At 42.6% G+C, this 27854-nt stretch overlaps 1 protein-coding gene across 2 annotated transcripts; it reads left to right on the forward strand.

The window, feature by feature from the left end:
• Positions 1-25678, forward strand: nr2c1 (nuclear receptor subfamily 2, group C, member 1). 2 transcript variants are annotated; one of them, XM_063007018.1, is made up of 14 exons: positions 1-108; positions 3701-3833; positions 3933-4163; positions 5950-6028; positions 6841-7020; positions 15619-15766; positions 16424-16520; positions 17664-17848; positions 17932-18073; positions 18237-18358; positions 19325-19464; positions 20923-21060; positions 23769-23874; positions 25128-25678. In XM_063007018.1, exons 2-14 carry the CDS (start codon positions 3780-3782, stop codon positions 25300-25302), a joined length of 1797 nt encoding a protein of 598 aa, XP_062863088.1. In that variant the 5' UTR covers positions 1-108; positions 3701-3779; the 3' UTR covers positions 25303-25678. The 2 variants fall into 2 exon arrangements, with proteins under 2 accessions (XP_062863088.1, XP_062863098.1); XM_063007028.1 differs by having other exon boundaries at positions 20938-21060.
• Positions 25679-27854: the final 2176 nt, after the last annotated feature.

The following is a 27854-nucleotide window of genomic DNA, read 5'->3' on the forward strand; positions in this document are numbered from 1 at the left end:
CGGGAAAAAAGAAGGGTCGCGAACTCTGACCTGCCCAAAGCGAACCGAATTTGGAATATTTAGCTAAAAAACACGGGATTGTTTTGTCACAGATTCTGCACGGACACGGTAAGAAACAGATTTATTAATTACACGTCTGTGTGGCGTTAATGTCGGGTGTAGAACATTTTAGTTACTGGAATTGAAGTGAACGCTGCGGCTAACTTGTCAACAGCGTCAGTTTGGCTAGCTAGCAGTTAGCCGTTAAAAAAGAACGGTTTGGAATTTTGAATTTAAATTTGAATTGTTACCGTTAATTCCAACGGAATCCGCTTTTGAAAACGTTTCTTACCAGAACAGAACCAGAGCGTTTGTTTCATATAGAACCGGTACTATTATTAGCCTAGTAGCTAATACTTTAGCTCCCTAACCTAGCTGCTAAGCTAATAAGTCTTATTTCCCCGCGTTCAGCACACACACCCCAGCATTAACGATGATAAACAGCTCAGCAAACTAAATGTCAAAACTCATCCCAGCTATTACACTTCTTTCATGCAGGTTAAGTGTCAGTCTTGCTCAGATCTGGTTGCTTGTGCTTGCTAATCCCGGTGGAAACCGCTGAGGGTTTATTTAGTGCTTTAACCCTTCAATGTTGACCTTTCACCCAACACGAAAATCACTTTCATTTTCTTTATGGATCTGCACATCTGTTAGGGCTGTAACACAATTCTATAAGATCGCAGCTGGTTACAGTAATCAGATGTAATTATAGATAATATAGTTTAAATTCAACATGCTAACAACCCCAACATGAAGCATATAGCCGGAATACAGTCTGTGTAGGAATGCACCAGTCTGTCTTTATTTCATATGTATTGATTTGTTATAGTTAAATAATAACATTATATATATACATGTGTATATATATATATATATATATATATATATATTTATTTATTTATTTGACATTTACATTTTTGGCATTTGTTTGTTTATTAGGATTTTAACGTCATGTTTTACACTTTGGTTACATTCATGACAGAAACTAGTAGATTCATCAGTTCACAAGTTTAATATCGAACACAGTCATGGACGATTTAGTATCTCCAATTCACCTCACTTGCACGTCTTTGGACTGTGGGAGTAAACCGGAGCGCCCGGAGGAAACCCACGCAGACACGGGGAGAACATGCAAACTCCACACGGAAAGGACCCGGACCTCCCCGCCTGGGGATCGAACCCAGGACCTTCTTGCTGTGAGGCGACAGTGCTACCCACTTAGACACTTTTGTCCAAAGTGACTTGCAGTATACAGTCCAAGCAATTGAGGGTCCTTGCTCAAGGGCCCAGCAGTGGCAACGTGGCAGTGGTGGGGTTTGAACCAGCAACCTTCAGTGGTATCCTAGTGCTTAGAGCTTTGGACTATCAACTAAAGGGTTGAAAGTTTGAATCCCGGCTCTACCATGCAACCACTGTTGGGCCCTTGAGCAAGGCCCTTAACCCTCTTTGCTCCAGGGGCGCCGTACAATGGCTGACCCTGCGCTCTGACCCCAGCTTCCAAAAACAAGCTGGGATATGCGAAGAGAGAATTTCATTGTACTGTACATCTGTATAGGTATACATGACAAATAAAGGCATTCTATTCTATTCTGTTTACTAGTCCAGTACCCTAACCGCTAGGCTACAACTACAACAAAAGCTACAAGCTTTTGTATTTTTAAAGTCTAACCTGAAATCAGATTCTAAATGAACAGATTTTGCTCTCCCATTCAGACACTCATGCTGAGTACTGGTGTTGGGCAATACTGTCATAAAATTCTAGGTCACTGTCTGGTCAGATTTAAGGGAATTTCGGATTGTATACGTGTACTGACACAACATGGATCATTCACAAGAATAATATGGCTGTTATAGTCTGTACTTACTGTAGTTAGGGTTAAAGTTGTGTCATTTAAACACGTGCATGATTCCTCCCTGTTATGCCAACACACACAGAGAATAAAACTTTATTATCCCACCCAGTAACATTGATCTCAAACTTTCCATATAATTGTTATAACATGTTTCCTGATAGAAGAAACCACCTGCACCACCCTGCTGTGATGCCAGAACACCTTTTTAGGGTTATACCATCAGGAAACATCATTACTTTGAAGTAGGTAATAAGTAGGGGCACAGCAAGATCTGACACGGGGTGTGAAAGCAGAGGTTTAAGCTCAATACATTTACATTTACATTTTCAGCATTTAGCAGACGCTTTTATCCAAAGCGACTTACACAATGAGCTGAACACGATGAGCAATTGAGGGTTAAGGGCCTTGCTCAGGGACCCAACAGTGGCAACTTGGTGGTGGCGGGGCTTGAACCGGCAACCTTTTGTTTACTAGTCCAGTACCTTCACCACTGAGCTATCACTGGCCAATACAAATACAAATACACTATCAATACAAATGAATGGGATCTTAGCAGAGTGTTTAGCCATGTAGGCGAAAGGTTTCACACTGGAAAAGCATTTATGATCAAATAGTGTGTATAGAAAAACACCCTGCCAGTGCACAGCACAGGGCCATTTCTTTCTATAACGGGTATGTGCGGTTGCTCAGAACCCTTAAGCCACCACATGCCCTTTTAAAAATACTTAATTTCAGATTTTTATAAAGATTTTTTCTTTTAAATAGGTATTAGTTTGTTTGTTTGTTTATTAGGATTTTAACGTCATGTTTGACACTTTTTGGTTACACTTATGACAGGAACGGTAGTTACTCATTACACAAGGTTCATCAGTTCACAAGGTTATATCAAACACAGTCATGGACAATTCAGTGTCTCCAATTTACCTCACTTGCACGTCTTTGGACTGTGGGAGGAAACCCACACAGGCACGGGGAGAACATGCAAACTCCACACAGAAAGGACCCGGACCGCCTCACCTGGGGATCGAACCCAGGACCTTCTTGCTGTGAGGCGACAGTGCTACTTAGCCACCGTGCCGCCCAGCTATTTAGTAACATTGGTAGTATTAACAGTTACATTTTCAGCATTTAGCAGACACCTTTATCCAAAGCGACTTACAGTACAGTATACAGTCTGAGCAATTGAGGGTTAAGGGCCATGCTCAAGGGCCCAACAGCAGCAACCTGGCAGTGGTGTGGCTTGAACCAGTGACCCTCTGATTACTAGTCCAGTACCTTAACCACTAGGCTACAACTTGCCCACAGTATAGTATAAAGACTAGTTCAGAGACACTAACATCTGTTGGTCCTGCAGTAGCTATGTTAAGGAACATGTACAAGGACCTGGTCTCTTTAGAGTCATTAGGTTTATGGGTTTGTCTTTGCTTCTTAATACAAATAATGACAGTGCAAACCAAACCCTGAACAAGAGGAAAAATGCACCAGCCAGGCACCCCATGTAGCTCGTTTATGTACATTTGATACGGAGATGGAGGTGGTGTGAATCAAATGGGTTGCAAGCATCCTTAGAGATGGACCTCTAAAGTAGAGAGCTTAGGCAAGTTCGTTGTGGAGAAACTTCATCTTCCACTAGTGCCTGACCCCACAAGTGGTCTTTTATAACTGAATGGTCACAAATTCTCACAGATAGAGTGACGGCTATTGTCATTGCAAGTGGTGGACGGTGCTTTTACAATGGGATTTGTGGATCTCTTGGTCAGGTGTCCACATACTGTGTTTTCTCTAATGGTATATGTTGTGTCTTTTAGGTGTGTGTGCATGTCTGTAAGTGTGTCCTCGTGTCAAATGGGGAGTTCCGTTTAGCCAAAGTGGTGTGGGGTCATTACCATGGCAGGAGAAAGTCCCAAAATTCAGCTGGTGTCAGCCGACGGAAGCCTACAGGTATTAATGAACCTTATATAAACCGCTTAATTCATTTAACAGAACATATTTTATTTATAGCCATTGCTGATAATAAATGCTGCCACGTTTGGTTATCAGATTGTGACGGATCAACAGCTGGGCCAGAAGCTCCAGATAGTAACAGCGTACGATCACACGGGGGCCGGAAAGCCGCAGTTCATTTTAGCCAATGTGGATTATCCCAACCAGGACAGAGTTCTCCTAAAGCAGGAGCCTTCACCAGGAAAGGTGATTCTCACTTCATCTGATGGGTCAGCTGTCAACCAACTGCTGTTTGCCTCACCTGAGCTGACAGGGCAGCAGATCCAGGTAAGAAAGACGTGTGCCAGCACACGGCATGTGTTGTTGTCACCACTGTGTTGAGGATGCTGCTGGCCGACGCGGCACGGAGCCCGTTCCGGTTCCCGAACTTGATTTTGAACCGGTTCCGCGTGTTTCCACCGGAAAAAAGAGGTTCCAGACAGCGAACTAGCGGGTCGATCTGGCACCACAGGATACTTGGTTCTTCAGGCCGAACCGTGACGTCCGTCAGTGGGCGCGTCGTGTTGTACAGCATAGCGACAGCAACAATGCCGTCAGCTGGAGTCTCATATGGAGCTTAATGCTGCATTTTTATCTTTTAAACTTCACCTGATTACATTTCGAGCCAGTTCGACGCTGATATTTTCAAAGCGCCTTTAAAAAGATGAACTGTGTGATATTACGTGATAAAAGTGACCCGGACAGAACGAAACACGCTTAACGTGAAAAATAAAGCGTGAAGCTTTTTCAACTCCCCGAGCTGCATAAACACACGTGAAGTAAATCCAGTTAAACACAGATACACGTGGTATTTTAGAGTAGATTTGATGGTTATTTCACACAGATGGATGTTTGTTCGTGTTGTGGAACTTTAATGATGTTTTATCGCTCGAGTCGAGCGCTGAGCAAATCGGCTATTTGCGCCGAGAGTCGCAGTGAAAGCGAAGCGCAAAACTCCTCTCACGTCAATAAACTAAAGAAAACAACAACTGAGACAAACACGTCACGTCTTCTTATCACCGATAGTTAGATCGCTGCTTTTTACATAAAAACAAACATCTGTAACAGCAGCACAAATGCTCGCACATAATCCACACGCTCCGCCACGATATCACTTCTCTTAACTCTTAGTATGTAACGCCCACCGATGATGACGCTGCTTGGTTCTCAAAAACTGGTGGAAACGCGCGTCGGTTCTCTACAGAACACCAAGGTTCAGAGAAACCTGAACAGAACCGGTTCAAGAACCACGTTTTTTTTGGTGGAAAAGGGGTAACAGTGGTGCGTAGCCTAAGATGACAGGCAGGTTGTACAAAGCTGTCGGAATAGCGACCCCTGCTGGCTGGTTGAGGTGCCTGCATAAGGGGTGGATGGTACACGAAGGACAAGCACAGATTTTTAAAGAAAAGTACCACATTTCATGGCAGTCATTAAGTGACACTCATAAATGGAATTATAGAATAAACGGAAGCTATAATACAACACAGCTCTACCTTAATAGTTGAATGTAAATCTAGAACATCGACGGTGCGAGGCTTCATGTTCTGTCTTAAAGACGAACACGAATTCACAGAATTGGTTGGGTGCTCGGGTGGTGCAGCGGTAAAGCACGCTGGCCCACCAGTGCTGATATCTTGAGCTCTTGAGTTGGTCAGCTGGGCGTCTACACAGACAATGATTGGTTAGTCCGAAGGAGAGGGGGGTGTAGGGTTTTCCTCATAACTGCTACAGTTGAACATAATCACCGTGTGCAGAACCAGGTCAACATTCAGAATGTTGGTTTTACACGGAGTCTACATACAGACATGATTTGCTGTGTCTGGGGTGGGGGTAAGGTGGGGGTATGGCCGAGGCCCCGTGATAAATTGGCAACATGTCCAGGGTATGTTACTGCATTGCTCCCTGTGCTTCTGTGGGAACTGGACCCACTGCAACCCTGACCAGGATATAGTGGTGGTAAAATGGAATGAAAATTAACCTGCATTTTAATCTGAAAAAAATTTATTTTTTTATATTTTATTATTTATTATTTTATATTTCTATATTTTATCTGTATTTCTTTTTTCTCCTGCAGTTTGTCACAGAGGGAACAGAACAAAGCACTTTTAAACCAGTTGTAGACTACTGTGTAGTGTGTGGAGACAAGGCTTCTGGTAAGTGGGCACACACACACACATGCACACACACACACACACACACACACTGTTGTTTGTTTGTTTATTAGGATTGTAACGTCATGTTTTTACACTTTGGTTACATTCATGACAGGAACGGTAGTTACTCATTACACAAGATTCATCAGCTCACAAGGTCATATTAAACACAGTCACTTACATGTCTTTGGACTGTGGGAGGAAACCGGAGCACCCGGAGTAATCCCACGCAGACACCATGCAAACTCCACACAGAAAGGACCCGGACCGCCTCACCTGGGGTTCGAACCCAGGACCTTCTTGCTGTGAGGCGGCAGTGCTACCCACTGAGCCACCGTGCCGCCCCACACACTGTTGTGTTTTCCCTTTAAATGTTTCCCCTCGAGTATCTGTCAGTATTTCAGAAAGAGATCCAGTGATGCTTTGTTCTGAATCAGAAAGATTTAAGAAAGTATTTACATGCCGTTAAAGCTTTATATAATGGAAATCAAAGTTCATAAAGCCAAAGCTCAGAGCCAAGCACTTTGTGTTTGATCAGTGGTTACGCAGTTAATAAAAATGAAATAAGTAAAAAAGATTGATTAGTGACGAGGGTTTCGTTTCTTACCGGCAGTGATAGCTCAGTGGTTAAAGTACTGGATTAGTAATCAGAAGGTTGCCACTGTTGGGCCCCTGAGCAAGGCCCTTAACCCTCAATTGCTTAAAATCATGTTCAGTCATAACTGTAAGTCGCTCTGGATAAAAGCGTCTGCTAAATGCTTAAAATGTAAATGTAATGTAAATGTTATCTGCTTTTGTGTGTTCTTCTGCAGGTCGTCACTATGGGGCTGTGAGCTGTGAGGGCTGCAAAGGCTTCTTCAAGCGCAGCATCCGCAAGAACCTAGTGTACACATGCCGCGGCACGGGGGAGTGTGTGATTAATAAACATCACCGCAACCGCTGCCAATACTGCAGACTGCAGCGGTGCATGGCCCTCGGCATGAAACAAGACTGTGAGTCCTACTGGCACACACAACCCAGTTCATACATCTCAGGTCACACACACACACACACACTGATGGACATGCAAATGGCAAACCAGGTGGAACACATCTAAGACCCTAACCTACATGAGACGAATCCCATCACTAAATAAAATGACACGAGAGAGTGGGCAGCGTACACAAGGTGCCGTACTGGACACACCGAGGTGAAGCAGCCCAACACTGTGTAACGTGCCTAACCCAGATCACAGTCAACACACCTACTACTGGAATGTTTCACCTCTGACCTTGACATTGAGAACATTGAGCCAATATTTAATTTAACCACACAAAAGCAGTTACATTTACATTTTCAGCATTTAGAGGACGCTTTTATCCAAAGCAACTTAGTGTTGTGACAGTATATTATCTAAGCAATTGAGAGTTAAGGGCCTTGCTCAAGGGCCCAACAGTGGCAACCTGGCAGTGGTGGGGCTTGAACTAGCGACCTTTTGATTACTAGTCCAGTACCTTAACCACTATGCTACATCTGCCCTTTGCATTCCATTCAATGACCAAGCTGAAATCCCACATATAACAGACACATGTAGAAGACAAACGTAACCTAAATGAATAAAGCAAAACTGTGACATGTTTCTTTTACATGTAAAGCTTTTTCCACACTTATTCCTGCCATGAACATCACCCATGAGCAGACATGGCATTAAAGAACTAAACCATAACCCTAACGGACATCATCATTAACTAATGTGTGTATGTTATACAACAGGTAGTTCCGACCTTACAATCTGATTGGTTGAGAAGCGTTCTAACCGTGCTGATATTGGTGATAACAGCACGGCCTTTTCACACCACAACTGTATTACTCCGCTGACGCGTTGCCATTAACGACAAGCTTCATGCACACAAACGCGCACGCAGGCGACACAGACCTTATTCCAGATCGCGTTTTAAATCTCATATACAATCTAGTGCACTATGTAGGGAACATAAATCCACGATCTGATACACAATCTAGTGCACTATGTAGGGAACATAAATCCACGATCTGATACACAATCTAGTGCACTATGTAGGGAACATAAATCCATGATCTGATACACAATCTAGTGCACTATGTAGGGAACATAAATCCACGATCTGATACACAATCTAGTGCACTATGTAGGGAACATAAATCCACGATCTGATACACAATCTAGTGCACTATGTAGGGAACATAAATCCATGATCTGATACACAATCTAGTGCACTATGTAGGGAACATAAATCCACGATCTGATACACAATCTAGTGCACTATGTAGGGAACATAAATCCGTGATCTGATACACAATCTAGTGCACTATGTAGGGAACATAAATCCACGATCTGATACACAATCTAGTGCACTATGTAGGGAACATAAATCCGTGATCTGATACACAATCTAGTGCACTATGTAGGGAACATAAATCCGTGATCTGATACACAATCTAGTGCACTATGTAGGGAACATAAATCCACGATCTGATACACAATCTAGTGCACTATGTAGGGAACATAAATCCGTGATCTGATACACAATCTAGTGCACTATGTAGGGAACATAAATCCGTGATCTGATACACAATCTAGTGCACTATGTAGGGAACATAAATCCGTGATCTGATACACAATCTAGTGCACTATGTAGGGAACATAAATCCATGATCTGATACACAATCTAGTGCACTATGTAGGGAACATAAATCCACGATCTGATACACAATCTAGTGCACTATGTAGGGAACATAAATCCGTGATCTGATACACAATCTAGTGCACTATGTAGGGAACATAAATCCACGATCTGATACACAATCTAGTGCACTATGTAGGGAACATAAATCCGTGATCTGATACACAATCTAGTGCACTATGTAGGGAACATAAATCCGTGATCTGATACACAATCTAGTGCACTATGTAGGGAACATAAATCCGTGATCTGATAGACAATCTAGTGCACTATGTAGGGAACATAAATCCACGATCTGATACACAATCTAGTGCACTATGTAGGGAACATAAATCCGTGATCTGATAGACAATCTAGTGCACTATGTAGGGAACATAAATCCACGATCTGATACACAATCTAGTGCACTATGTAGGGAACATAAATCCACGATCTGATACACAATCTAGTGCACTATGTAGGGAACATAAATCCACGATCTGATACACAATCTAGTGCACTATGTAGGGAACATAAATCCGTGATCTGATAGACAATCTAGTGCACTATGTAGGGAACATAAATCCACGATCTGATACACAATCTAGTGCACTATGTAGGGAACATAAATCCGTGATCTGATACACAATCTAGTGCACTATGTAGGGAACATAAATCCGTGATCTGATACACAATCTAGTGCACTATGTAGGGAACATAAATCCGTGATCTGATACACAATCTAGTGCACTATGTAGGGAACATAAATCCGTGATCTGATACACTATCTAGTGCACTATGTAGGGAACATAAATCCGTGACCTGATACACAATCTAGTGCACTATGTAGGGAACATAAATCCGTGATCTGATACACTATCTAGTGCACTATGTAGGGAACATAAATCCGTGACCTGATACACAATCTAGTGCACTATGTAGGGAACATAAATCCGTGACCTGATACACAATCTAGTGCACTATGTAGGGAACATAAATCCGTGATCTGATACACAATCTAGTGCACTATGTAGGGAACATAAATCCGTGATCTGATACACAATCTAGTGCACTATGTAGGGAACATAAATCCGTGATCTGATACACAATCTAGTGCACTATGTAGGGAACATAAATCCGTGATCTGATACACAATCTAGTGCACTATGTAGGGAACATAAATCCGTGATCTGATACACTATCTAGTGCACTATGTAGGGAACATAAATCCGTGACCTGATACACAATCTAGTGCACTATGTAGGGAACATAAATCCGTGATCTGATACACTATCTAGTGCACTATGTAGGGAACATAAATCCACGATCTGATACACAATCTAGTGCACTATGTAGGGAACATAAATCCACGATCTGATACACAATCTAGTGCACTATGTAGGGAACATAAATCCGTGATCTGATACACAATCTAGTGCACTATGTAGGGAACATAAATCCACGATCTGATACACAATCTAGTGCACTATGTAGGGAACATAAATCCGTGATCTGATACACAATCTAGTGCACTATGTAGGGAACATAAATCCGTGATCTGATACACAATCTAGTGCACTATGTAGGGAACATAAATCCACGATCTGATACACAATCTAGTGCACTATGTAGGGAACATAAATCCGTGATCTGATACACAATCTAGTGCACTATGTAGGGAACATAAATCCGTGATCTGATACACAATCTAGTGCACTATGTAGGGAACATAAATCCGTGATCTGATACACAATCTAGTGCACTATGTAGGGAACATAAATCCGTGATCTGATACACAATCTAGTGCACTATGTAGGGAACATAAATCCGTGATCTGATAGACAATCTAGTGCACTATGTAGGGAACATAAATCCATGATCTGATACACAATCTAGTGCACTATGTAGGGAACATAAATCCACGATCTGATACACAATCTAGTGCACTATGTAGGGAACATAAATCCGTGATCTGATACACAATCTAGTGCACTATGTAGGGAACATAAATCCACGATCTGATACACAATCTAGTGCACTATGTAGGGAACATAAATCCGTGATCTGATACACAATCTAGTGCACTATGTAGGGAACATAAATCCGTGATCTGATACACAATCTAGTGCACTATGTAGGGAACATAAATCCGCGATCTGATACACAATCTAGTGCACTATGTAGGGAACATAAATCCATGATCTGATACACAATCTAGTGCACTATGTAGGGAACATAAATCCACGATCTGATACACAATCTAGTGCACTATGTAGGGAACATAAATCCACGATCTGATACACAATCTAGTGCACTATGTAGGGAACATAAATCCACGATCTGATACACAATCTAGTGCACTATGTAGGGAACATAAATCCGTGATCTGATAGACAATCTAGTGCACTATGTAGGGAACATAAATCCACGATCTGATACACAATCTAGTGCACTATGTAGGGAACATAAATCCGTGATCTGATAGACAATCTAGTGCACTATGTAGGGAACATAAATCCACGATCTGATACACAATCTAGTGCACTATGTAGGGAACATAAATCCGTGATCTGATAGACAATCTAGTGCACTATGTAGGGAACATAAATCCACGATCTGATACACAATCTAGTGCACTATGTAGGGAACATAAATCCACGATCTGATACACAATCTAGTGCACTATGTAGGGAACATAAATCCGTGATCTGATAGACAATCTAGTGCACTATGTAGGGAACATAAATCCACGATCTGATACACAATCTAGTGCACTATGTAGGGAACATAAATCCGTGATCTGATACACAATCTAGTGCACTATGTAGGGAACATAAATCCGTGATCTGATACACAATCTAGTGCACTATGTAGGGAACATAAATCCGTGATCTGATACACAATCTAGTGCACTATGTAGGGAACATAAATCCGTGATCTGATACACTATCTAGTGCACTATGTAGGGAACATAAATCCGTGACCTGATACACAATCTAGTGCACTATGTAGGGAACATAAATCCGTGATCTGATACACTATCTAGTGCACTATGTAGGGAACATAAATCCGTGACCTGATACACAATCTAGTGCACTATGTAGGGAACATAAATCCGTGATCTGATACACAATCTAGTGCACTATGTAGGGAACATAAATCCGTGACCTGATACACAATCTAGTGCACTATGTAGGGAACATAAATCCGTGACCTGATACACAATCTAGTGCACTATGTAGGGAACATAAATCCGTGATCTGATACACAATCTAGTGCACTATGTAGGGAACATAAATCCGTGATCTGATACACAATCTAGTGCACTATGTAGGGAACATAAATCCGTGATCTGATACACAATCTAGTGCACTATGTAGGGAACATAAATCCGTGATCTGATACACAATCTAGTGCACTATGTAGGGAACATAAATCCGTGATCTGATACACTATCTAGTGCACTATGTAGGGAACATAAATCCGTGACCTGATACACAATCTAGTGCACTATGTAGGGAACATAAATCCGTGATCTGATACACTATCTAGTGCACTATGTAGGGAACATAAATCCGTGATCTGATACACAATCTAGTGCACTATGTAGGGAACATAAATCCGTGATCTGATACACAATCTAGTGCACTATGTAGGGAACATAAATCCGTGATCTGATACACTATCTAGTGCACTATGTAGGGAACATAAATCCGTGACCTGATACACAATCTAGTGCACTATGTAGGGAACATAAATCCGTGATCTGATACACTATCTAGTGCACTATGTAGGGAACATAAATCCGTGACCTGATACACAATCTAGTGCACTATGTAGGGAACATAAATCCATGATCTGATACACAATCTAGTGCACTATGTAGGGAACATAAATCCGTGACCTGATACACAATCTAGTGCACTATGTAGGGAACATAAATCCACGATCTGATACACAATCTAGTGCACTATGTAGGGAACATAAATCCACGATCTGATACACAATCTAGTGCACTATGTAGGGAACATAAATCCACGATCTGATACACAATCTAGTGCACTATGTAGGGAACATAAATCCACGATCTGATACACAATCTAGTGCACTATGTAGGGAACATAAATCCGTGATCTGATAGACAATCTAGTGCACTATGTAGGGAACATAAATCCACGATCTGATACACAATCTAGTGCACTATGTAGGGAACATAAATCCGCGATCTGATAGACAATCTAGTGCACTATGTAGGGAACATAAATCCGTGATCTGATAGACAATCTAGTGCACTATGTAGGGAACATAAATCCACGATCTGATACACAATCTAGTGCACTATGTAGGGAACATAAATCCGTGATCTGATAGACAATCTAGTGCACTATGTAGGGAACATAAATCTATGATCTGATACACAATCTAGTGCACTATGTAGGGAACATAAATCCATGATCTGATACACAATCTAGTGCACTATGTAGGGAACATAAATCCACGATCTGATACACAATCTAGTGCACTATGTAGGGAACATAAATCCGTGATCTGATAGACAATCTAGTGCACTATGTAGGGAACATAAATCCACGATCTGATACACAATCTAGTGCACTATGTAGGGAACATAAATCCATGATCTGATACACAATCTAGTGCACTATGTAGGGAACATAAATCCACGATCTGATACACAATCTAGTGCACTATGTAGGGAACATAAATCCGTGATCTGATAGACAATCTAGTGCACTATGTAGGGAACATAAATCCATGATCTGATACACAATCTAGTGCACTGTGTAGGGAACATAAATCCGTGATCTGATAGACAATCTAGTGCACTGTGTAGGGAACATTAATGTGTTTGTAACGCGAACAGTTAGCTTAATAGCCCAGTTAGCAGCTCCTAAAAGTTCTGTTATCACCCATAATCCTTTGGTGTGTGCGAGAGGTTTTTTATTTCTTTTTTCCCTTCGGAGGTTCTTGCCTTTTTCTTCTTCTTGTTCTTCTTACCTCCCTGAAATGAGTTTTTGCAACTTGGGATGTCTGCTTTGTAGTGTTAAACTTTATATTCGTGGTGGAACTACTTTTTGGCGGAAGGTATTGTCAATATTAACCCTCCTATTACCTTTGGGGTCAATTTGACCCCATTCAATGTTTAACGTCTTTAAATAAATGATTGACATCATTTTTTTTACTTCATATTTGATGACTTTTCCTAATTTAATGGAGACAACTGGGTAAACATAAAATTAACATGATGTTATGTTTTCAATGTCCTATACACATGTTGTACGCATCGGTGTTCTTTGGGGTCAATTTGGCTGTTTTAGCTGTATAAAACATATAAAAAATATCAACATTTTACACACATTTGTTTTGGTTGTTTAGGATGATATTGAGGTCACTATGACATGCAATTTTATAATTTTCAAAAAACTTTAAGGCCCTAACCTCCCATAACCCTAAATGTAGTAGTGCGAGAACCACTAATAGTTCACACAACCTGGGGGAGGGGGATTTAAAAGGCTATTTAGGTGGTCAATGAACAAACAAAAAGTATGTGACATAAATTTGGGTAACAATTTGAATTATAATCATTTCCTGGAGATTTAAATTGCTGGGATCAAATTGACCCCAAGCATAAAAGGTGTTAGTAAATTTGAAGGTAATAGGAGGGTTAAAGCATATTTAATATGAAATTCAGGGCTTCTTTGATTTATTTTCTTTCTTTATTTTGTAAAAACTGTCGTATAAAAGCAATAGAACACTTGAGGTCGTGTGTTATCACGAATAACATCACGGCTGTGATGATCTACGGCTCTCGCCTTCGGCTCGTGCCTGCGACCAAATCACAGCCGTGATGTTATTCGCGATAACACACGACCTCTCGTGTTCTATTGCTTAAATACATCGGAGTGGATGATAAATGAGAAATCAAATCTGTAATCTCATTCTAAATCACAGTAATGACGATGCTATAGGCTGGTCGGGTATCTGTATATAGGCATGATTGGCTGTGTCTGGTGAGGGGTTTTGCAGAGCATTGCGATGGATTGGTACAAGGGCACATTTGTTGGTTTTTAATGTGAAATTTAGTACAACCCCAAATCAGAAAAAGTCAGAACAGTATGAAAAATTCAGTTTTAAAAAACACAGTGTTTTGATTGTTGGTTTACTGCAGACAGTACGAACCTAAGATTTTTTTTAACTGCCTTTAATCGTTTATTATACATCCATTTCTGCATTTTAGTCCTGCATCATAAAACAAAATATATTGGGTTTATTCTGTCTGTAATAAAAAGAGAGAGTGAATATAAGTAATTATAAGAAAGATAAGAAACATGGTGGTGTTTTTATTTGCATTTTAGAACGCCTTTATTTATCATGTATACATATACAGTTGTACGGTACAATGAAATTCTTTCTTCGCATATCCCAGCCTGTTTGAAAATTGGGGTCAGAGTGCAGGGTCAGCCATTGTAAGGATTAAGGTCCTTGCTCAAGGGCCCAACAGTGGTTGCATGGCAGAGCCGGGATTCGAACTCTCAGCCTTTTAGTTGATAGCCCAAAGCTCGACTTACTAGGCCACCACTGTTCATTTTCCTACTGTCCCAACTTTTTCTGATTTGGGGTTGTAAATAAATAATAATTATGTGCTAAAATAAGCAAAACAAAAGGCTTTTAAGTCTGTGTCCTATAGAGAACGTGTGAGGGTGCTTGGGTGGCGTTGTGGTTCAATGCACATAATGCCTGTAGCTTTCTCAACGTAACTGAACAGCAGCAAGCCTTAGGCTAATATTCTAATGACTAGTGGCCTTGTTGTCCCATCTTTAGACTTCATTATTGCTGTTCTCATAATCATTTTTCATCAGTAAAAAGTTGCTATATGTGCACTTCGTTTAGCTGTGCAGTGCGAAAGGAAGCCAGTGGAGGTGTCGAGGGAGAAGCCGGCCAACTGTGCCCCCTCCATCGAGAAGATCTACATCCGCAAGAACCTCTGTAGCCCCCTTGCCGCCATGCCCACCTTTGTCAGCAATAAAGAGACACAGCGGTGAGTGTGCACATACTCTGATGAGCCAAAACATTAGAACTACCCACCTAGTAGGTTGTGTAAACATGAGACATGGAGCTCTGTGGTGTCTGGGACCGGGACAACTTCTGTACAATCGTCCTACATCACATTCTGTTGACGTCTCTTCTGCAGGTAAACGACGGCCACATGCCCATTGTAGGTTCTTTCCAATTTGGACAGCAGTGAGCTTGGGCACATTGACTGGCGCTCAGGTGACACAATGGCAAAACATGTCAGCCCACTACCACTGAGATCCGTGCAAAGACATGATTGGCTATGGTCTCTCTGGTCGAACAGCCAAGCCATTGAGAGTTGCATCAGGAAGGGCATCTGGCGTAAAACTGTGCCAAATCATGTATGCAGACCAGAATGATCCACTGTCGCAACCCCTAAATATGGGAGCAGACAAAAAATAACAAAAAAATTGCCATAGCAGTTGGCACAGCTGCTAGCAGACAGAAAATATCCTTTTTTAACTCCAAGTTCCCTTTGTAGAATGCACATTCCATGTTGTGTGCAAAACAGGTTCAGCCACAAGTGGCTCCAAACGTCCCTCATTTACCATTCAAATCAAGTTTTATCTGGTTGTTATTGTGTGCATGAATATTTATGAATAAAGTGTTTTACTCTTTATAGGTCAACCAGTCTGTTGAATTCCAACATGCTTCTGAACATCCAGCAGTCTCTCTCGAAATTAGACAACACACTCCTCATTCCCTCCTCACCAGACCAGGTAATACACGCACAGTCCAATCATAAGCGACTATCGTTAGTCGATGGATGAACTCTTAACCGACTGTAAAAAATATAGCTTGACGTGATCGACAAGATGAAGCATAAATGCCCAGACTGGATCTAGTTTCACTTTTAGAATGTAGTAGTCAGGAGACGAGTGCCGGTATGTTTGGTATTTCCTGACTGCTGAATCCTTTGCTGTTAACTGATCCAAGCAGGCCAGAGTTGTCCACCACTTCCACATCTTCTTCATTATTGATGAACTTAGTAGTCTTTACTCTTGTCATGACTACCCATATTTAACACAGTACTAAAAAAAATGGGTCCCAGAGAAAGATAATTATTAATAATCATCAATTATCAAGTTGTAGGATAGCGGTTAAGGTACTGAACTAGTAATCGAAAGGTCGCTGGTTCAAACCTCACCACTACCAGGTTGCTGCTGTTGGGTTTTTGATCAAGACCCTTAACCCTCATACTGTAAGTCTCTTGGCATGCAGGCGTCTGCTAAATGCCGAAAATGTAAATGTAATTAAATAAACTTGTATGGGAGCGCCCCCTTGTGGAGGCTTTATGTTACAGCTTGTATAGATTTACATTTTACATTTTCAGCATTTAGCAGACGCTTTTATCCAAAGCGACTTACACAATGAGCTGAACACGATGAGCAATTGAGGGTTAAGGGCCTTGCTCAGGGACCCAACAGTGGTAACTTGGTGGTGGCGGGGCTTGAACCGGCAACCTTCTGCTTACTAGTCCAGTACCTTAACCACTGAGCTATCACTGGCCGAGAGAGAGTGTAGAGAGAGTCAAATGCATTGTTTTGCTTGGGTGTGTAAAGAATCATGGACTGGTCACTGATTCTGGTCAATTAGAATTAGATTACATAGACTATGTAGTCTAACGTATAACGTAGCTTCGTTTTCCTCAAATCAGAGCGGGGGTCGGCATTGGTGGAGAGGAGGGATGAGCAATCGGGCAATTGGACGCGCTAAAAGTCGGGAGAAAAGGGGAAAAAATGCATTTAAAAAAATAATATATATATTGTTTTATATTGTGCAGTAAAAGTTTGTACCATGAACATGTAACCCTGTGTGTGTTTAACAAATGTACATGTAACATTCTGTTTGTTTTGGGGCAGGACGATGCTTCTCAGGGTGATCTAAGCACACTGGCCAACGTGGTTTCATCTCTGGCCCACATCAACAGAACCCGTGAGATGATGGACAGCAGCATTGACCAGTCAGGACTAGACAGCATGAGCAATGAGGGGGGCTCCATGTCTGAGCTCCAACAAGACGAGCAGAATTCCAGCGAAATCACTCAGTAAGATTACACTGCACTTGTCTGATTGGTGGACGGGAAGATGTGGCGTAGGTGGTTTTAGTTACGTGTGTGTGTGTGTGTAGGGCCTACGACTCGTTGACCAAGGTTCTGCACCCCGAGGATGGCACTGGAGATGCTGTAGAGGGGAGTGTTTCTGAGGAACAGAGCAGCACCCTGCTGGAGCTAGAAGGACCATTGCTGTCTGACATGCATGTGCCTTTTAAGGTCAGAGGTCACCACATTTCTTTCTTGTATTAGATTATTAGAAATGTATGTAAAAGACTTTAAAGAATGTCTACATTATAAAATAAAAATCAGAAAGTGACTGGTTTACTTCAGGCTGTTGGAAGACCATAGTTTGACCACAAATTCACACGTGTCTGTGTAGTTAATGATGCCCTTGCCGGTACCGGAGTTTCTAAACCTGAACTACATCTGTGAGTCGGCCTCTCGCCTTCTGTTCCTCTCCATGCACTGGGCGCGCTCCATCCCCGCCTTCCAGGCCCTCGGGTGAGTCGCTGTTTTTATACCTTTCTGTTATACATTGATCAGCCATAACATTAAAACCACCTCCTTGTTTCTACACTCACTGTCCATTTTATCAGCTCCACTTACCACATAGGAGCACTTTGTAGTTCTACAATTACTGACTGTAGTCCATCTGTTTCTCTACATACTGTTTTAACCTGTTTTCATGCTGTTCTTCAAGGGTCAGGACCTCACAGGACCACCACAGAGCAGGTATTATTTAGGTGTTGGATCATTCTCAGTACTGCAGTGACACTCACATGGTGGTGGTGTGTTAGTGTGTGTTGTGCTGGTATGAGTGGATCAGACACAGCAGCGCTGCTGGAATCTTTTAAATACCGTGTCCACTCACTGTCCACTCTATTAGACACGCCTACCTAGTCGGTCCACCTTGTAGATGTAAAGTCAGAGACGATCGCTCATCTATTGCTGCTGTTTGAGTCGGTCATCTTCTAGACCTTCATCAGTGGTCACAGGACGCTGCCCACGGGGTGCTGTTGGCTGGATATATTTTTGGTTGGTGGACTGTTCTTAGTCCAGCAGTGACAGTGATGTGTTTAAAAACTCCAGCAGCGCTGCTGTGTCTGATCCACTCATACCAGCACAACACACACTAACACACCACCACCATGTCAGTGTCACTGCAGTGCTGAGAATGATCCACCACCTAAATAATACCTGCTCTGTGGGGGTCCTGATCACTGAAGAACAGGGTGAAAGGGGGCTAACAAAGCATGCAGAGAAACAGATGGACTACAGTCAGTAATTGTAGAACTACAAGGTGCTTCTATATGGTAAGTGGAGCTGATAAAATGGACAGTGTGTGTAGAAACAAGGAGGTGGTTTTAATATTATGGCTGATCGGTGTATGTGACTGTCCATTTCCAGTGTTTGGTTTTTTTAATCACTGTTCCTGTTATACTGGTGAACCTGGTTTGTTCACTGAAGGTCGGAGAATGGGATCACTTTGATTAAAGCGTGCTGGAACGAGCTGTTTGCGTTGGGCCTGGCTCAGTGTGCACAGGTCATGAACGTGGAGACCGTCCTCAACGCCATCATTAGCCACCTGCAGAGCAGCCTGGAGGAAGGTAGGTGGATCTGTTTCATTGCAACACAAGATGGTGAGGGTGGTGCTCTTAATGGAATAATTTGTAATTCAGGTTTGACTGAAGATGCTTTGAAATGCAAGTGGTACATTGCAGTTCATCTTATTATATTTTTATATGTGTCCCTCCACAATTATTGGCCCCCCGGTGAATAAAATCCATTTAATTTAATTGAAGTAAATTTATTCTGAGAATAAGAATCAATCATCAAGAAATATCAAGTCTTCTGCTGCTGGAGATCCCAATCGCATCCGAGGAAGGTATACACCGATCAGCCATAACATTAAAACCACCTCCTTGTTTCTACACTCACTGTCCATTTTATCAGCTCCACTTACCATATAGAAGCACTTTGTAGTTCTACAATTACTGACTGTAGTCCATCTGTTCCTCTGCATGCTTTGTTAGCCCCCTTTCATGCTGTTCTTCAATGGTCAGGACCACCACAGAGCAGGTATTATTTAGGTGGTGGATCATTCTCAGCACTGCAGTGACACTGACATGGTGGTGGTGTGTTAGTGTGTGTTGTGCTGGTATGAGTGGATCAGACACAGCAGCGCTGCTGGAGTTTTTAAACACCTCACTGTCACTGCTGGACTGAGAATAGTCCACCAACTATGAACACTGATGAAGGTCTAGAAGATGACCGACTCAAACAGCAGCAATAGATGAGCGATCGTCTCTGACTTTACATCTACAAGGTGGACCGACTAGGTAGGAGCGTCTAATAGACCCAAATAATACCTGTTCTGTGGTGGTCCTGTGGGGGTCCTGACCATTGAACAACAGGGTGAAAGCAGGCTAAAAAAAAGTATGTAGAGAAATAGATGGACTACAGTCAGTAATTGTAGAACTACAAAGTGCTTCTATATGGTAAGTGGAGCTGATAAAATGGACAGTGAGTGTAGAAACAAGGAGGTGGTTTTAATGTTATGGCTGATTAGTGTATTCGCCTGCCCCACGCCCCCCCTCGACCCCTTCTTATTCATCCACATTTCAGTGGATTCGAACATGAGGCTGAATATTGCTCACGGAGAGCCGTCCACTTCTATACAGGCGCCTCGGCCCGCTAACCACGGTCCTTGCACAGCGTTCAGACCCCACCCACTCATTACTCTGGTCTTTTCCACCCAGCAGACTGATGGCCAATTTTGTCCGCTGTAGGCACTGCCAATTGTGCCCGCGAGAGGGCGGCCAGCCGATCGGTAGCAGAGCTGAGATTCGAGCCGTTGTGGTGTGCTAGTGGAATATCCCACTGCGCCACTCAGACTTTAATGCTTCGTACAACCTTCCTTTACCAGAAAAAGAACTTGATCCTCTCTTATAACAACTCATAAGGTTGGAGAATACAGAGCTGGAAATCTGAGACAGTTCGGGGTAGATGATCAAAATAAAAGGGTATTAATTCCATCCACACCTGTATGTCTCTGTTTACGTTAGAGAAACTCTCTGCAGAGCGAGTGAAGCAGGTGATGGAGCACATCTGGAGAATGCAGGAGTTCTGTAACAGCATGAATCGTGTAAGCCCCGATGCCTACGAGTATGCCTACCTCAAAGCTACAGTCCTCTTCAGCCCAGGTATCCAGGAATCTAATGACTTTACTGTCTGTTGCCCCTTGTAACATTGTCCTCTGAGTGTTTTGTAATTACACAGTGCAATACCACATTTTACTCCATAGATCAATAGGGCTTGATGTCCTAATCAAACTACTGCCCTTCTGGGCTGCACCAGCCTTTGTAAACAGCAATGTTAAGGATAGATAAGATAAGATTCCTTTATTGATCCCCATGGGGGAAATTCGAGTGTCACAGCAGCTCCAGTACAGTGTAAGTACAGTAAATACAGTAAATAAAAATAGATTAGATTAGAAAACAACCATATGATCAAACACTATATATTCTATATGTAAATATATTCATATGTGTGAAGAATGAAATGCAGAGTCCAGTGCTGGGAAAGGAAGGGGGTGTGGCTGGCTTGTCAGTGTGAGAACAGCCTGTGTATTCTGCTTTTGTTATGCAGTCTAACGGCATTCGGCACAAGAGAACGTCTGAAGCGCTCCGTCTTGCTCTTTGGTGGAAAAAATGTCATGCAAGACTTAAATCAGCCGTGTGAGCATGTAGTATCCATCCTAAATAACTGACGTGCCAGCAATAACTGCAACCAAACATTTTGATAGCTGAAGATCAGTCTTATTTAGGCTTGGGGGTCATCACATTCCTCTTCTTCTTGTTCCTCAGCCTTTGTCCCGTTTTTCGGTTACGGGGTCGGCATTTCCGGCTTCTTCCCGTTAGGGGTCGCCGGCGGGATTTGGCACAGTTTTTACGCCGGATGCCCTTCCTGACACAACCCTCCGGGCTTGGGACCGGCACTACAATGCACTGGTTTGCGCATCTAGCGGCTAAGTATCTATAGGACAATTCAGTGTTTCCAGTTAGCCTGGTGGCATGTTTTTGGACTGTGGGAGGAAACCGGAGCACCCGGAGGAAACCCACGCGGACACGGGGAGAACATGCAAACTCCGCGCAGAAAGGACCCGGACCGCCCCGCCTGGGGATCGAACCCAGGACCTTCTTGCTCTGAGGCGACAGTGCTACCCACCAAGCCACCGTGCTGCCCTGGGGGTAGCACTTTCTTATGTATTCTGTTTTGCTAGTTGCATTGCAATGATGGAATTACATGATCTACCAAAACCTGCAGTTCCTTAGATGTTCTTCTGGGTTTTGTTGGGACACCCTGGATGAGTTGTTTAGGCACTGTTGGAGACATTTAGGTAGGCTGTTAGTTTTGGGAAGATTTGGTTGGCACTGTCGCCTCATAGCTGGACGGTCCTGGGTTCGATTCCCAGATGGGGCGGTCCAGGTCCTTTCTGTGTGGAGTTTGCATGTTCTCTTTGTGTTACTCCCACAGTCCAAAGACTTTTGAGCAATTGAGGTGAATTGGCAATAGAGAATTGTTTGTTTGTTTGTTTATTAGGATTTTAACGTCATGTTTTACACTTTGGTTACATTCATGACAGGAACGGTAGTTACTCATTACACAAGATTCATCAGTTCAAGTATTTAGCATCAAACACAGTCATGGACAATTTAGTGTCTCCAATTCACCTCACTTGCACGTCTTTGGACTGGGAGGAAACCGGAGCACCCAGTGAAAACCCACGCGGACACGGGGAGAACATGCAAAGTCCACGCAGGGGGGACCCAGACCGCCCCACCTGGGGATCGAACCTAAGACGACCTTGCTGTGAGGCGACAGTGCTACCCACTTAGCCACCGTGCCGCCCCAATACACAATTGTCCATGACTGTGATTGGCATTAAAAACTTGAACTGATGAATCTTGTGTAACCAGTAACTACCTGTCCAGTCATTAATGTAACCAAAGTGTGTAAAACATGCTGGTAAAATCCTAATAAATACATAAATAAACATTAGCAGTCATCTCCATTGGAAGAAAATGGATGTCACTGTGGTTTGCTGGAGAAGCCACTGAATGTCTACTCACAAGTCGAGTCTTCACTGCTGTACAGTCATGCTAAAACAGGAAAGCACCTTTTCCAGAAGTGTTTATTTTATAGAGTTGATTTAATGCATAGGATGTGTGGCTGAAACATCACTGCTCAATAGTTAAAAGGGGTGTCTAGGGTTTTTTATAGCAGCTCAAAGAACCCAGTAGTCAAAAAAGACACTGGATACTGTAAAGAGAAAACACACATCAGTGTAACCATTCATTTTGTTTTATTGCTACCAGCTGTGACGCTGTGCTGCACAGTTCACTGGATACACACAATAAAATAATGTTTCTTTTAAAACGATGGTCCCCAAGCTTTTTTGCACCACGGACCCGTTTCATATGAGTTATAATAACGCGGACCGTCGCGGCGGGAGGATTTAAAATAAAATCATACGACGATCATAATAACAAACACAAAGTGCATCACAATACTACTCACCAATGATGGAAAATCAGCGTGAACCCTGAGTTTTTTTTTCACTGCATCGACAACATAGGGGACAATAACACCTGTAGTTTCTTATGTCCAGTCTACTCCGCAACTTTGTTTTGGTTGCTGTCACTGCAGAAAATCCCACTTCACAAGGATAGGAAGTTGGAAATGGAAGCAGTGTTTTCAGTGCTTTTTAGTGATCTCTAATTATTTATTCTTTCTGTGCTGCCCGGTAATAAATGACCCTGGTGGTCGGTCTGGTATTTGTACTTAATTCAGAGAAAAAGGAAACTCTGAGAGATTCAGACATCGGTGTGTGTGTGTGTGTGTGTTGTAGATTATGCTGGAGTGGACAGTTCTCTTCAGATCGGCCGCTTCCAGGAGAAAGCTTACATGGAACTGCAGGACTACGTCAGCAGGGTTTATCCAGAAGACACATATCGGTAATTAACCTGTTCTACAATCATACACTTCAGATTTTAAGCCAGATGGAGCTGTTTACACATGAAATAAGAATTCCCTCACTGTACAATTATATAGTCATAAATAGTTTTAACCAAAGGCAAATGTAGAAAAAAATACAAACACAGACCAAAAGCTAGCTGTAATAAACACACATTAGGTCTAGGTTAATAATATTTCAGTAAACTAAACATCCTGCAGTTCTGTACACGTGCAGTGCAGTGATCGACAAACTTGGGGTCGGGACACTAATATGGTGTTGAGATGTGGATGGGGGTTACAGGACAGTTTTCAAACAGTTCTGTGGAGTTTAAAATAGATAGCACGTCACTGTACTTGCCTCTTTCGACACATGCACAGCCCTCACCCCCTTCTCTTCCGCCAGTCAGGGTCCTTACACAGCGTATGAAGATCCCACCCACCCACACATAGTCCGGCCCCCACCCTGCAGATACGGTGTCCAATTGGTATCTGCTGCAGGCACCGCCAATTATGCCCTTCAGATGGTGCCCAGCCGACCGGTGGCAACCGAGGAGTTCAGGAGAATCTTGGCTCCACCTGGGCGCTTACTTTACATTTTTAAATGAGACCATTTTCTCTCTCTTTCTTCTAGAAGTCTGTAGGATATGCATCTATTCATAGTGTTGCACAGGAAAAATAGACTGTGGGTTGAGGAGGGGAGTTGTGGTGGGGTAAAGATAATTTTGAGCCTCGAAAACGAGGCCACATGCTAAAAAGGTAGATTACCTGATATAGAGGGGCGAGAAGGTCCTGGGTTCGATCCCCAGGTGGGACGGTCTGGGTCCTTTCTGTGTGGAGTTTGCATGTTCTCCCCGTGTCTGCGTGGGTTTACTCCAGGTGCTCCGGTTTCCTCCCACAGTCCAAAGACATGCAAGTGAGGTGAACTGGAGACACAAAATTATCCATGACTGTGTTTGATATAAACTTATTAACTGATAAATCTTGTGTAATGAGTAACTATCGATCCTGTCATGAATGTAACCAAAGTGTAAAACATGACGTTAAAATCCGACAGGATTTTTATGTCTCTTTTAAAACAAACCAACAGTGGTGGCAGAGCGGTAAAGCTTTTATTTTAATTGAACGTAACGTCTTCAATCTAAGAATGTCATGGTGTTCTTAATAATGCTTAATAATCACACATTATCTGTAGTTCTCTTGAGACGTCTTACATTTTTCATTTTTCCTCTCTCTCGTTTTCTCTCTGAATCAGTCTGTCGAAGCTCTTGCTGCGTTTGCCCGCTCTGCGCCTGATGAGCGCCGCTCTGACCGAGGAGCTGTTCTTCGCCGGCCTGATCGGTAGCGTTCAAATCGACAGCATCATTCCCTACATCCTTAAAATGGACTCGACCGATTACAACTGTCAGTCACCCAGCAACACAGAGTGACTTTAGCCCCGCCCTTAAACACTCTCGTCGGCCTCAGGGCGTCAGTACTTATAGCATCATGACCTCACTGCCCTAAAAGTGACCTTTGGACTACGGTGTACAGATGAAGCCGCTCATGGGACTGAATAATCATGGCTGATGAAGATTTATGTATCGTAAGCTGGTGCGTTTGAGGTTTGTAAGGATGCAGTTGCACTTTGTATTAAATGATGAATGATGTGTTCCCCAGCGTGCTCTTGGTTCGGACAGATTCAGATTAGGCATGTGTCTGTAACTGTACGACGTGTGAACAGACGTCTGTGATGGTGTGTCTGATGGCTTTAATGCTGTGTGTAAATGAATAATGTATATAAATAATAAATGTGACTCTTACAAAGAGACTTCAGAGTTTCTGTCGCAGCTATAATTGATGCATATTTTGCCAAATGCTTTACATTTATAAATGACCATTATTGGTATTGTTCAATAACCAATAAACGTATAGCACCACATTAAAATATGAAACGCCACCAAGTTTCATATCAACAATTCTCTGTGCCAGAGGTTCTTATCTTTTTTTGCTAATGGACCCCTGTGAGTATCTGGTGAAAGCTATGATCACCCTGCTGGTTGTTACGAGAGGTGATATAAGGTTAATCAGGGCAGATGTAGCCTAGAGGTTAAGGCACTGCACTAGTAATCAAATGGTCGCTGGTTCAAGCCCCACCACTGCCAGGTTGCTGCTGTTGGACCCTTGAGCAAAAGTGGCTGTAAAATAAAAAGGTGGTGTTGGGACAGTGGATGAATGCCTTCAAAAACATGTGACCATTTTATTTGACTGTATGACATGACTATGAAATATTTATATCTGTTTAACCTGGTTGGACGAGAAGGCCTGGCTCGCAGTCTCCGCTCTAATTCATCCCAAAGGTGTTCTATCGGGTTGAGGTCAGGACTCTGTGCAGGCCAGTCAAGTTCTTCCACACTAAACTGGCTCATCCACGTCTTTATGGACTTTACTTTGTGCACTGGTGTGCAGTCATGTTGGAACAGGAAGGGGCCATCCCCAAACTGTTCCCACAAAGTTGGGAGCATGAAATTGTCCAAAATCTGTTGGTACGCTGAAGCATTAAGAGTTCCTTTCACTGGAACTAAGGGGCCGAGCCCAACTCCTGAAAAACGACCTCACTCCATAATCCCCCCTCCACCAAACTTTACACTCGGCACAATACAGTCAGACGAGTACCGTTCTCCTGGCAACCGCCAAACCCAGACTCGTCCATCGGATCGCCAGACGGAGAAGCGTGATTCGTCACTCCAGAGAACACGTCTCCACTGCTCTAGAGTCCAGTGACGGTGTGCTTTACACCACTGCATCCGACGCTTTGCATCGCGCTTGGTGATGTAAGGCTCGGATGCAGCTGCTCGGCCATGGAAACCCGTTCCATGAAGCTCTACACACTGTTCTTCAGCTAATCTGAAGCTACATGAAGTTTGGAGGTCTGTAGTGATTGACTCTGCAGAAAGTTGGCGACCTCTGTGCACTATGCACCTCAGCATCCGCTGACCCGCTCTGTCATTTTACGTAGCTACCTCTTCGTGGCTGAGTTGCTGTCGTTCCCAATTGCTTCTACTTTGTTATAATACCACTGACAGTTACTGTGGAATATTTAGTAGTGAGGAAATTTCACGACTGGACTTGTTGCACAGGTGGCATCCTATCACTGTACCACGCTGGAATTCACTGAGCTCCTGAGAGTGACCCGTTCTTTCACTAATGTGTGTAGAAGCAGTCTGCATGCCTAGGTGCTTGGTTTTATACACCTGTGGCCATGGAAGTGATTGGAACACCTGAATTCAATGATTTGGATGGGCGAGTGAATACTTTTGGCAATATAGTGTATGTTGTGATTAACCCTTTAATGGTCTCACCAAGAAAATAATGTTTTAAAATGATCTCTTTGTATTTTGTATTTTTTTTGGACTATAACAACAACAATTCATATTTTTACTAGTTCACACAGTATTTTTAATGACCCTCTACCAAACAGTTGAAATGATGCAACTTTAATGGATAATATGTCAGCTGCTAGCTTTCAGGTCGACATAAAGGTTAGAAAGCCTGTTTACTTAAAACCACAGTGTCATCTACAAATATTAGAGAGTTTAACACGTCAACCAGGGAGACGATATTGGCCAAACAATATTATTCAAACGCAGCTTATTTTTACCCAAGTATTTAGACTCAAAGTAAGATCAATCAAATGGTTAAAGCTAGGGTGACCATACGTCCTCTTTTTCCCGGACATGTCCTCTTTTTGAGACCTAAACAAATGCGTCCGGCCGGGCTTTTCTAGTCTGCACTCGCTATTGTGTGTGTATGTGTTTGCATTGGTTTGTTTTTAGGTCTTTGTAGGAGTGCATCTGTTTTGTTAAAATAAGTCTGATTTTTACGTGCACGTACTAACACAGAGGCTCTTGTGAACACCGTGATGCTGCTGCATTCTGTGGAAATTGCTTAGCAAGCACTAGAAGACACATCTTACTGCTGGGTTTCTACTGATGGGAGCAAG

Source organism: Trichomycterus rosablanca, chromosome 1 (assembly GCF_030014385.1).
Source record: "Trichomycterus rosablanca isolate fTriRos1 chromosome 1, fTriRos1.hap1, whole genome shotgun sequence".
Classification (NCBI taxonomy): Eukaryota; Metazoa; Chordata; class Actinopteri; order Siluriformes; family Trichomycteridae; genus Trichomycterus; species Trichomycterus rosablanca.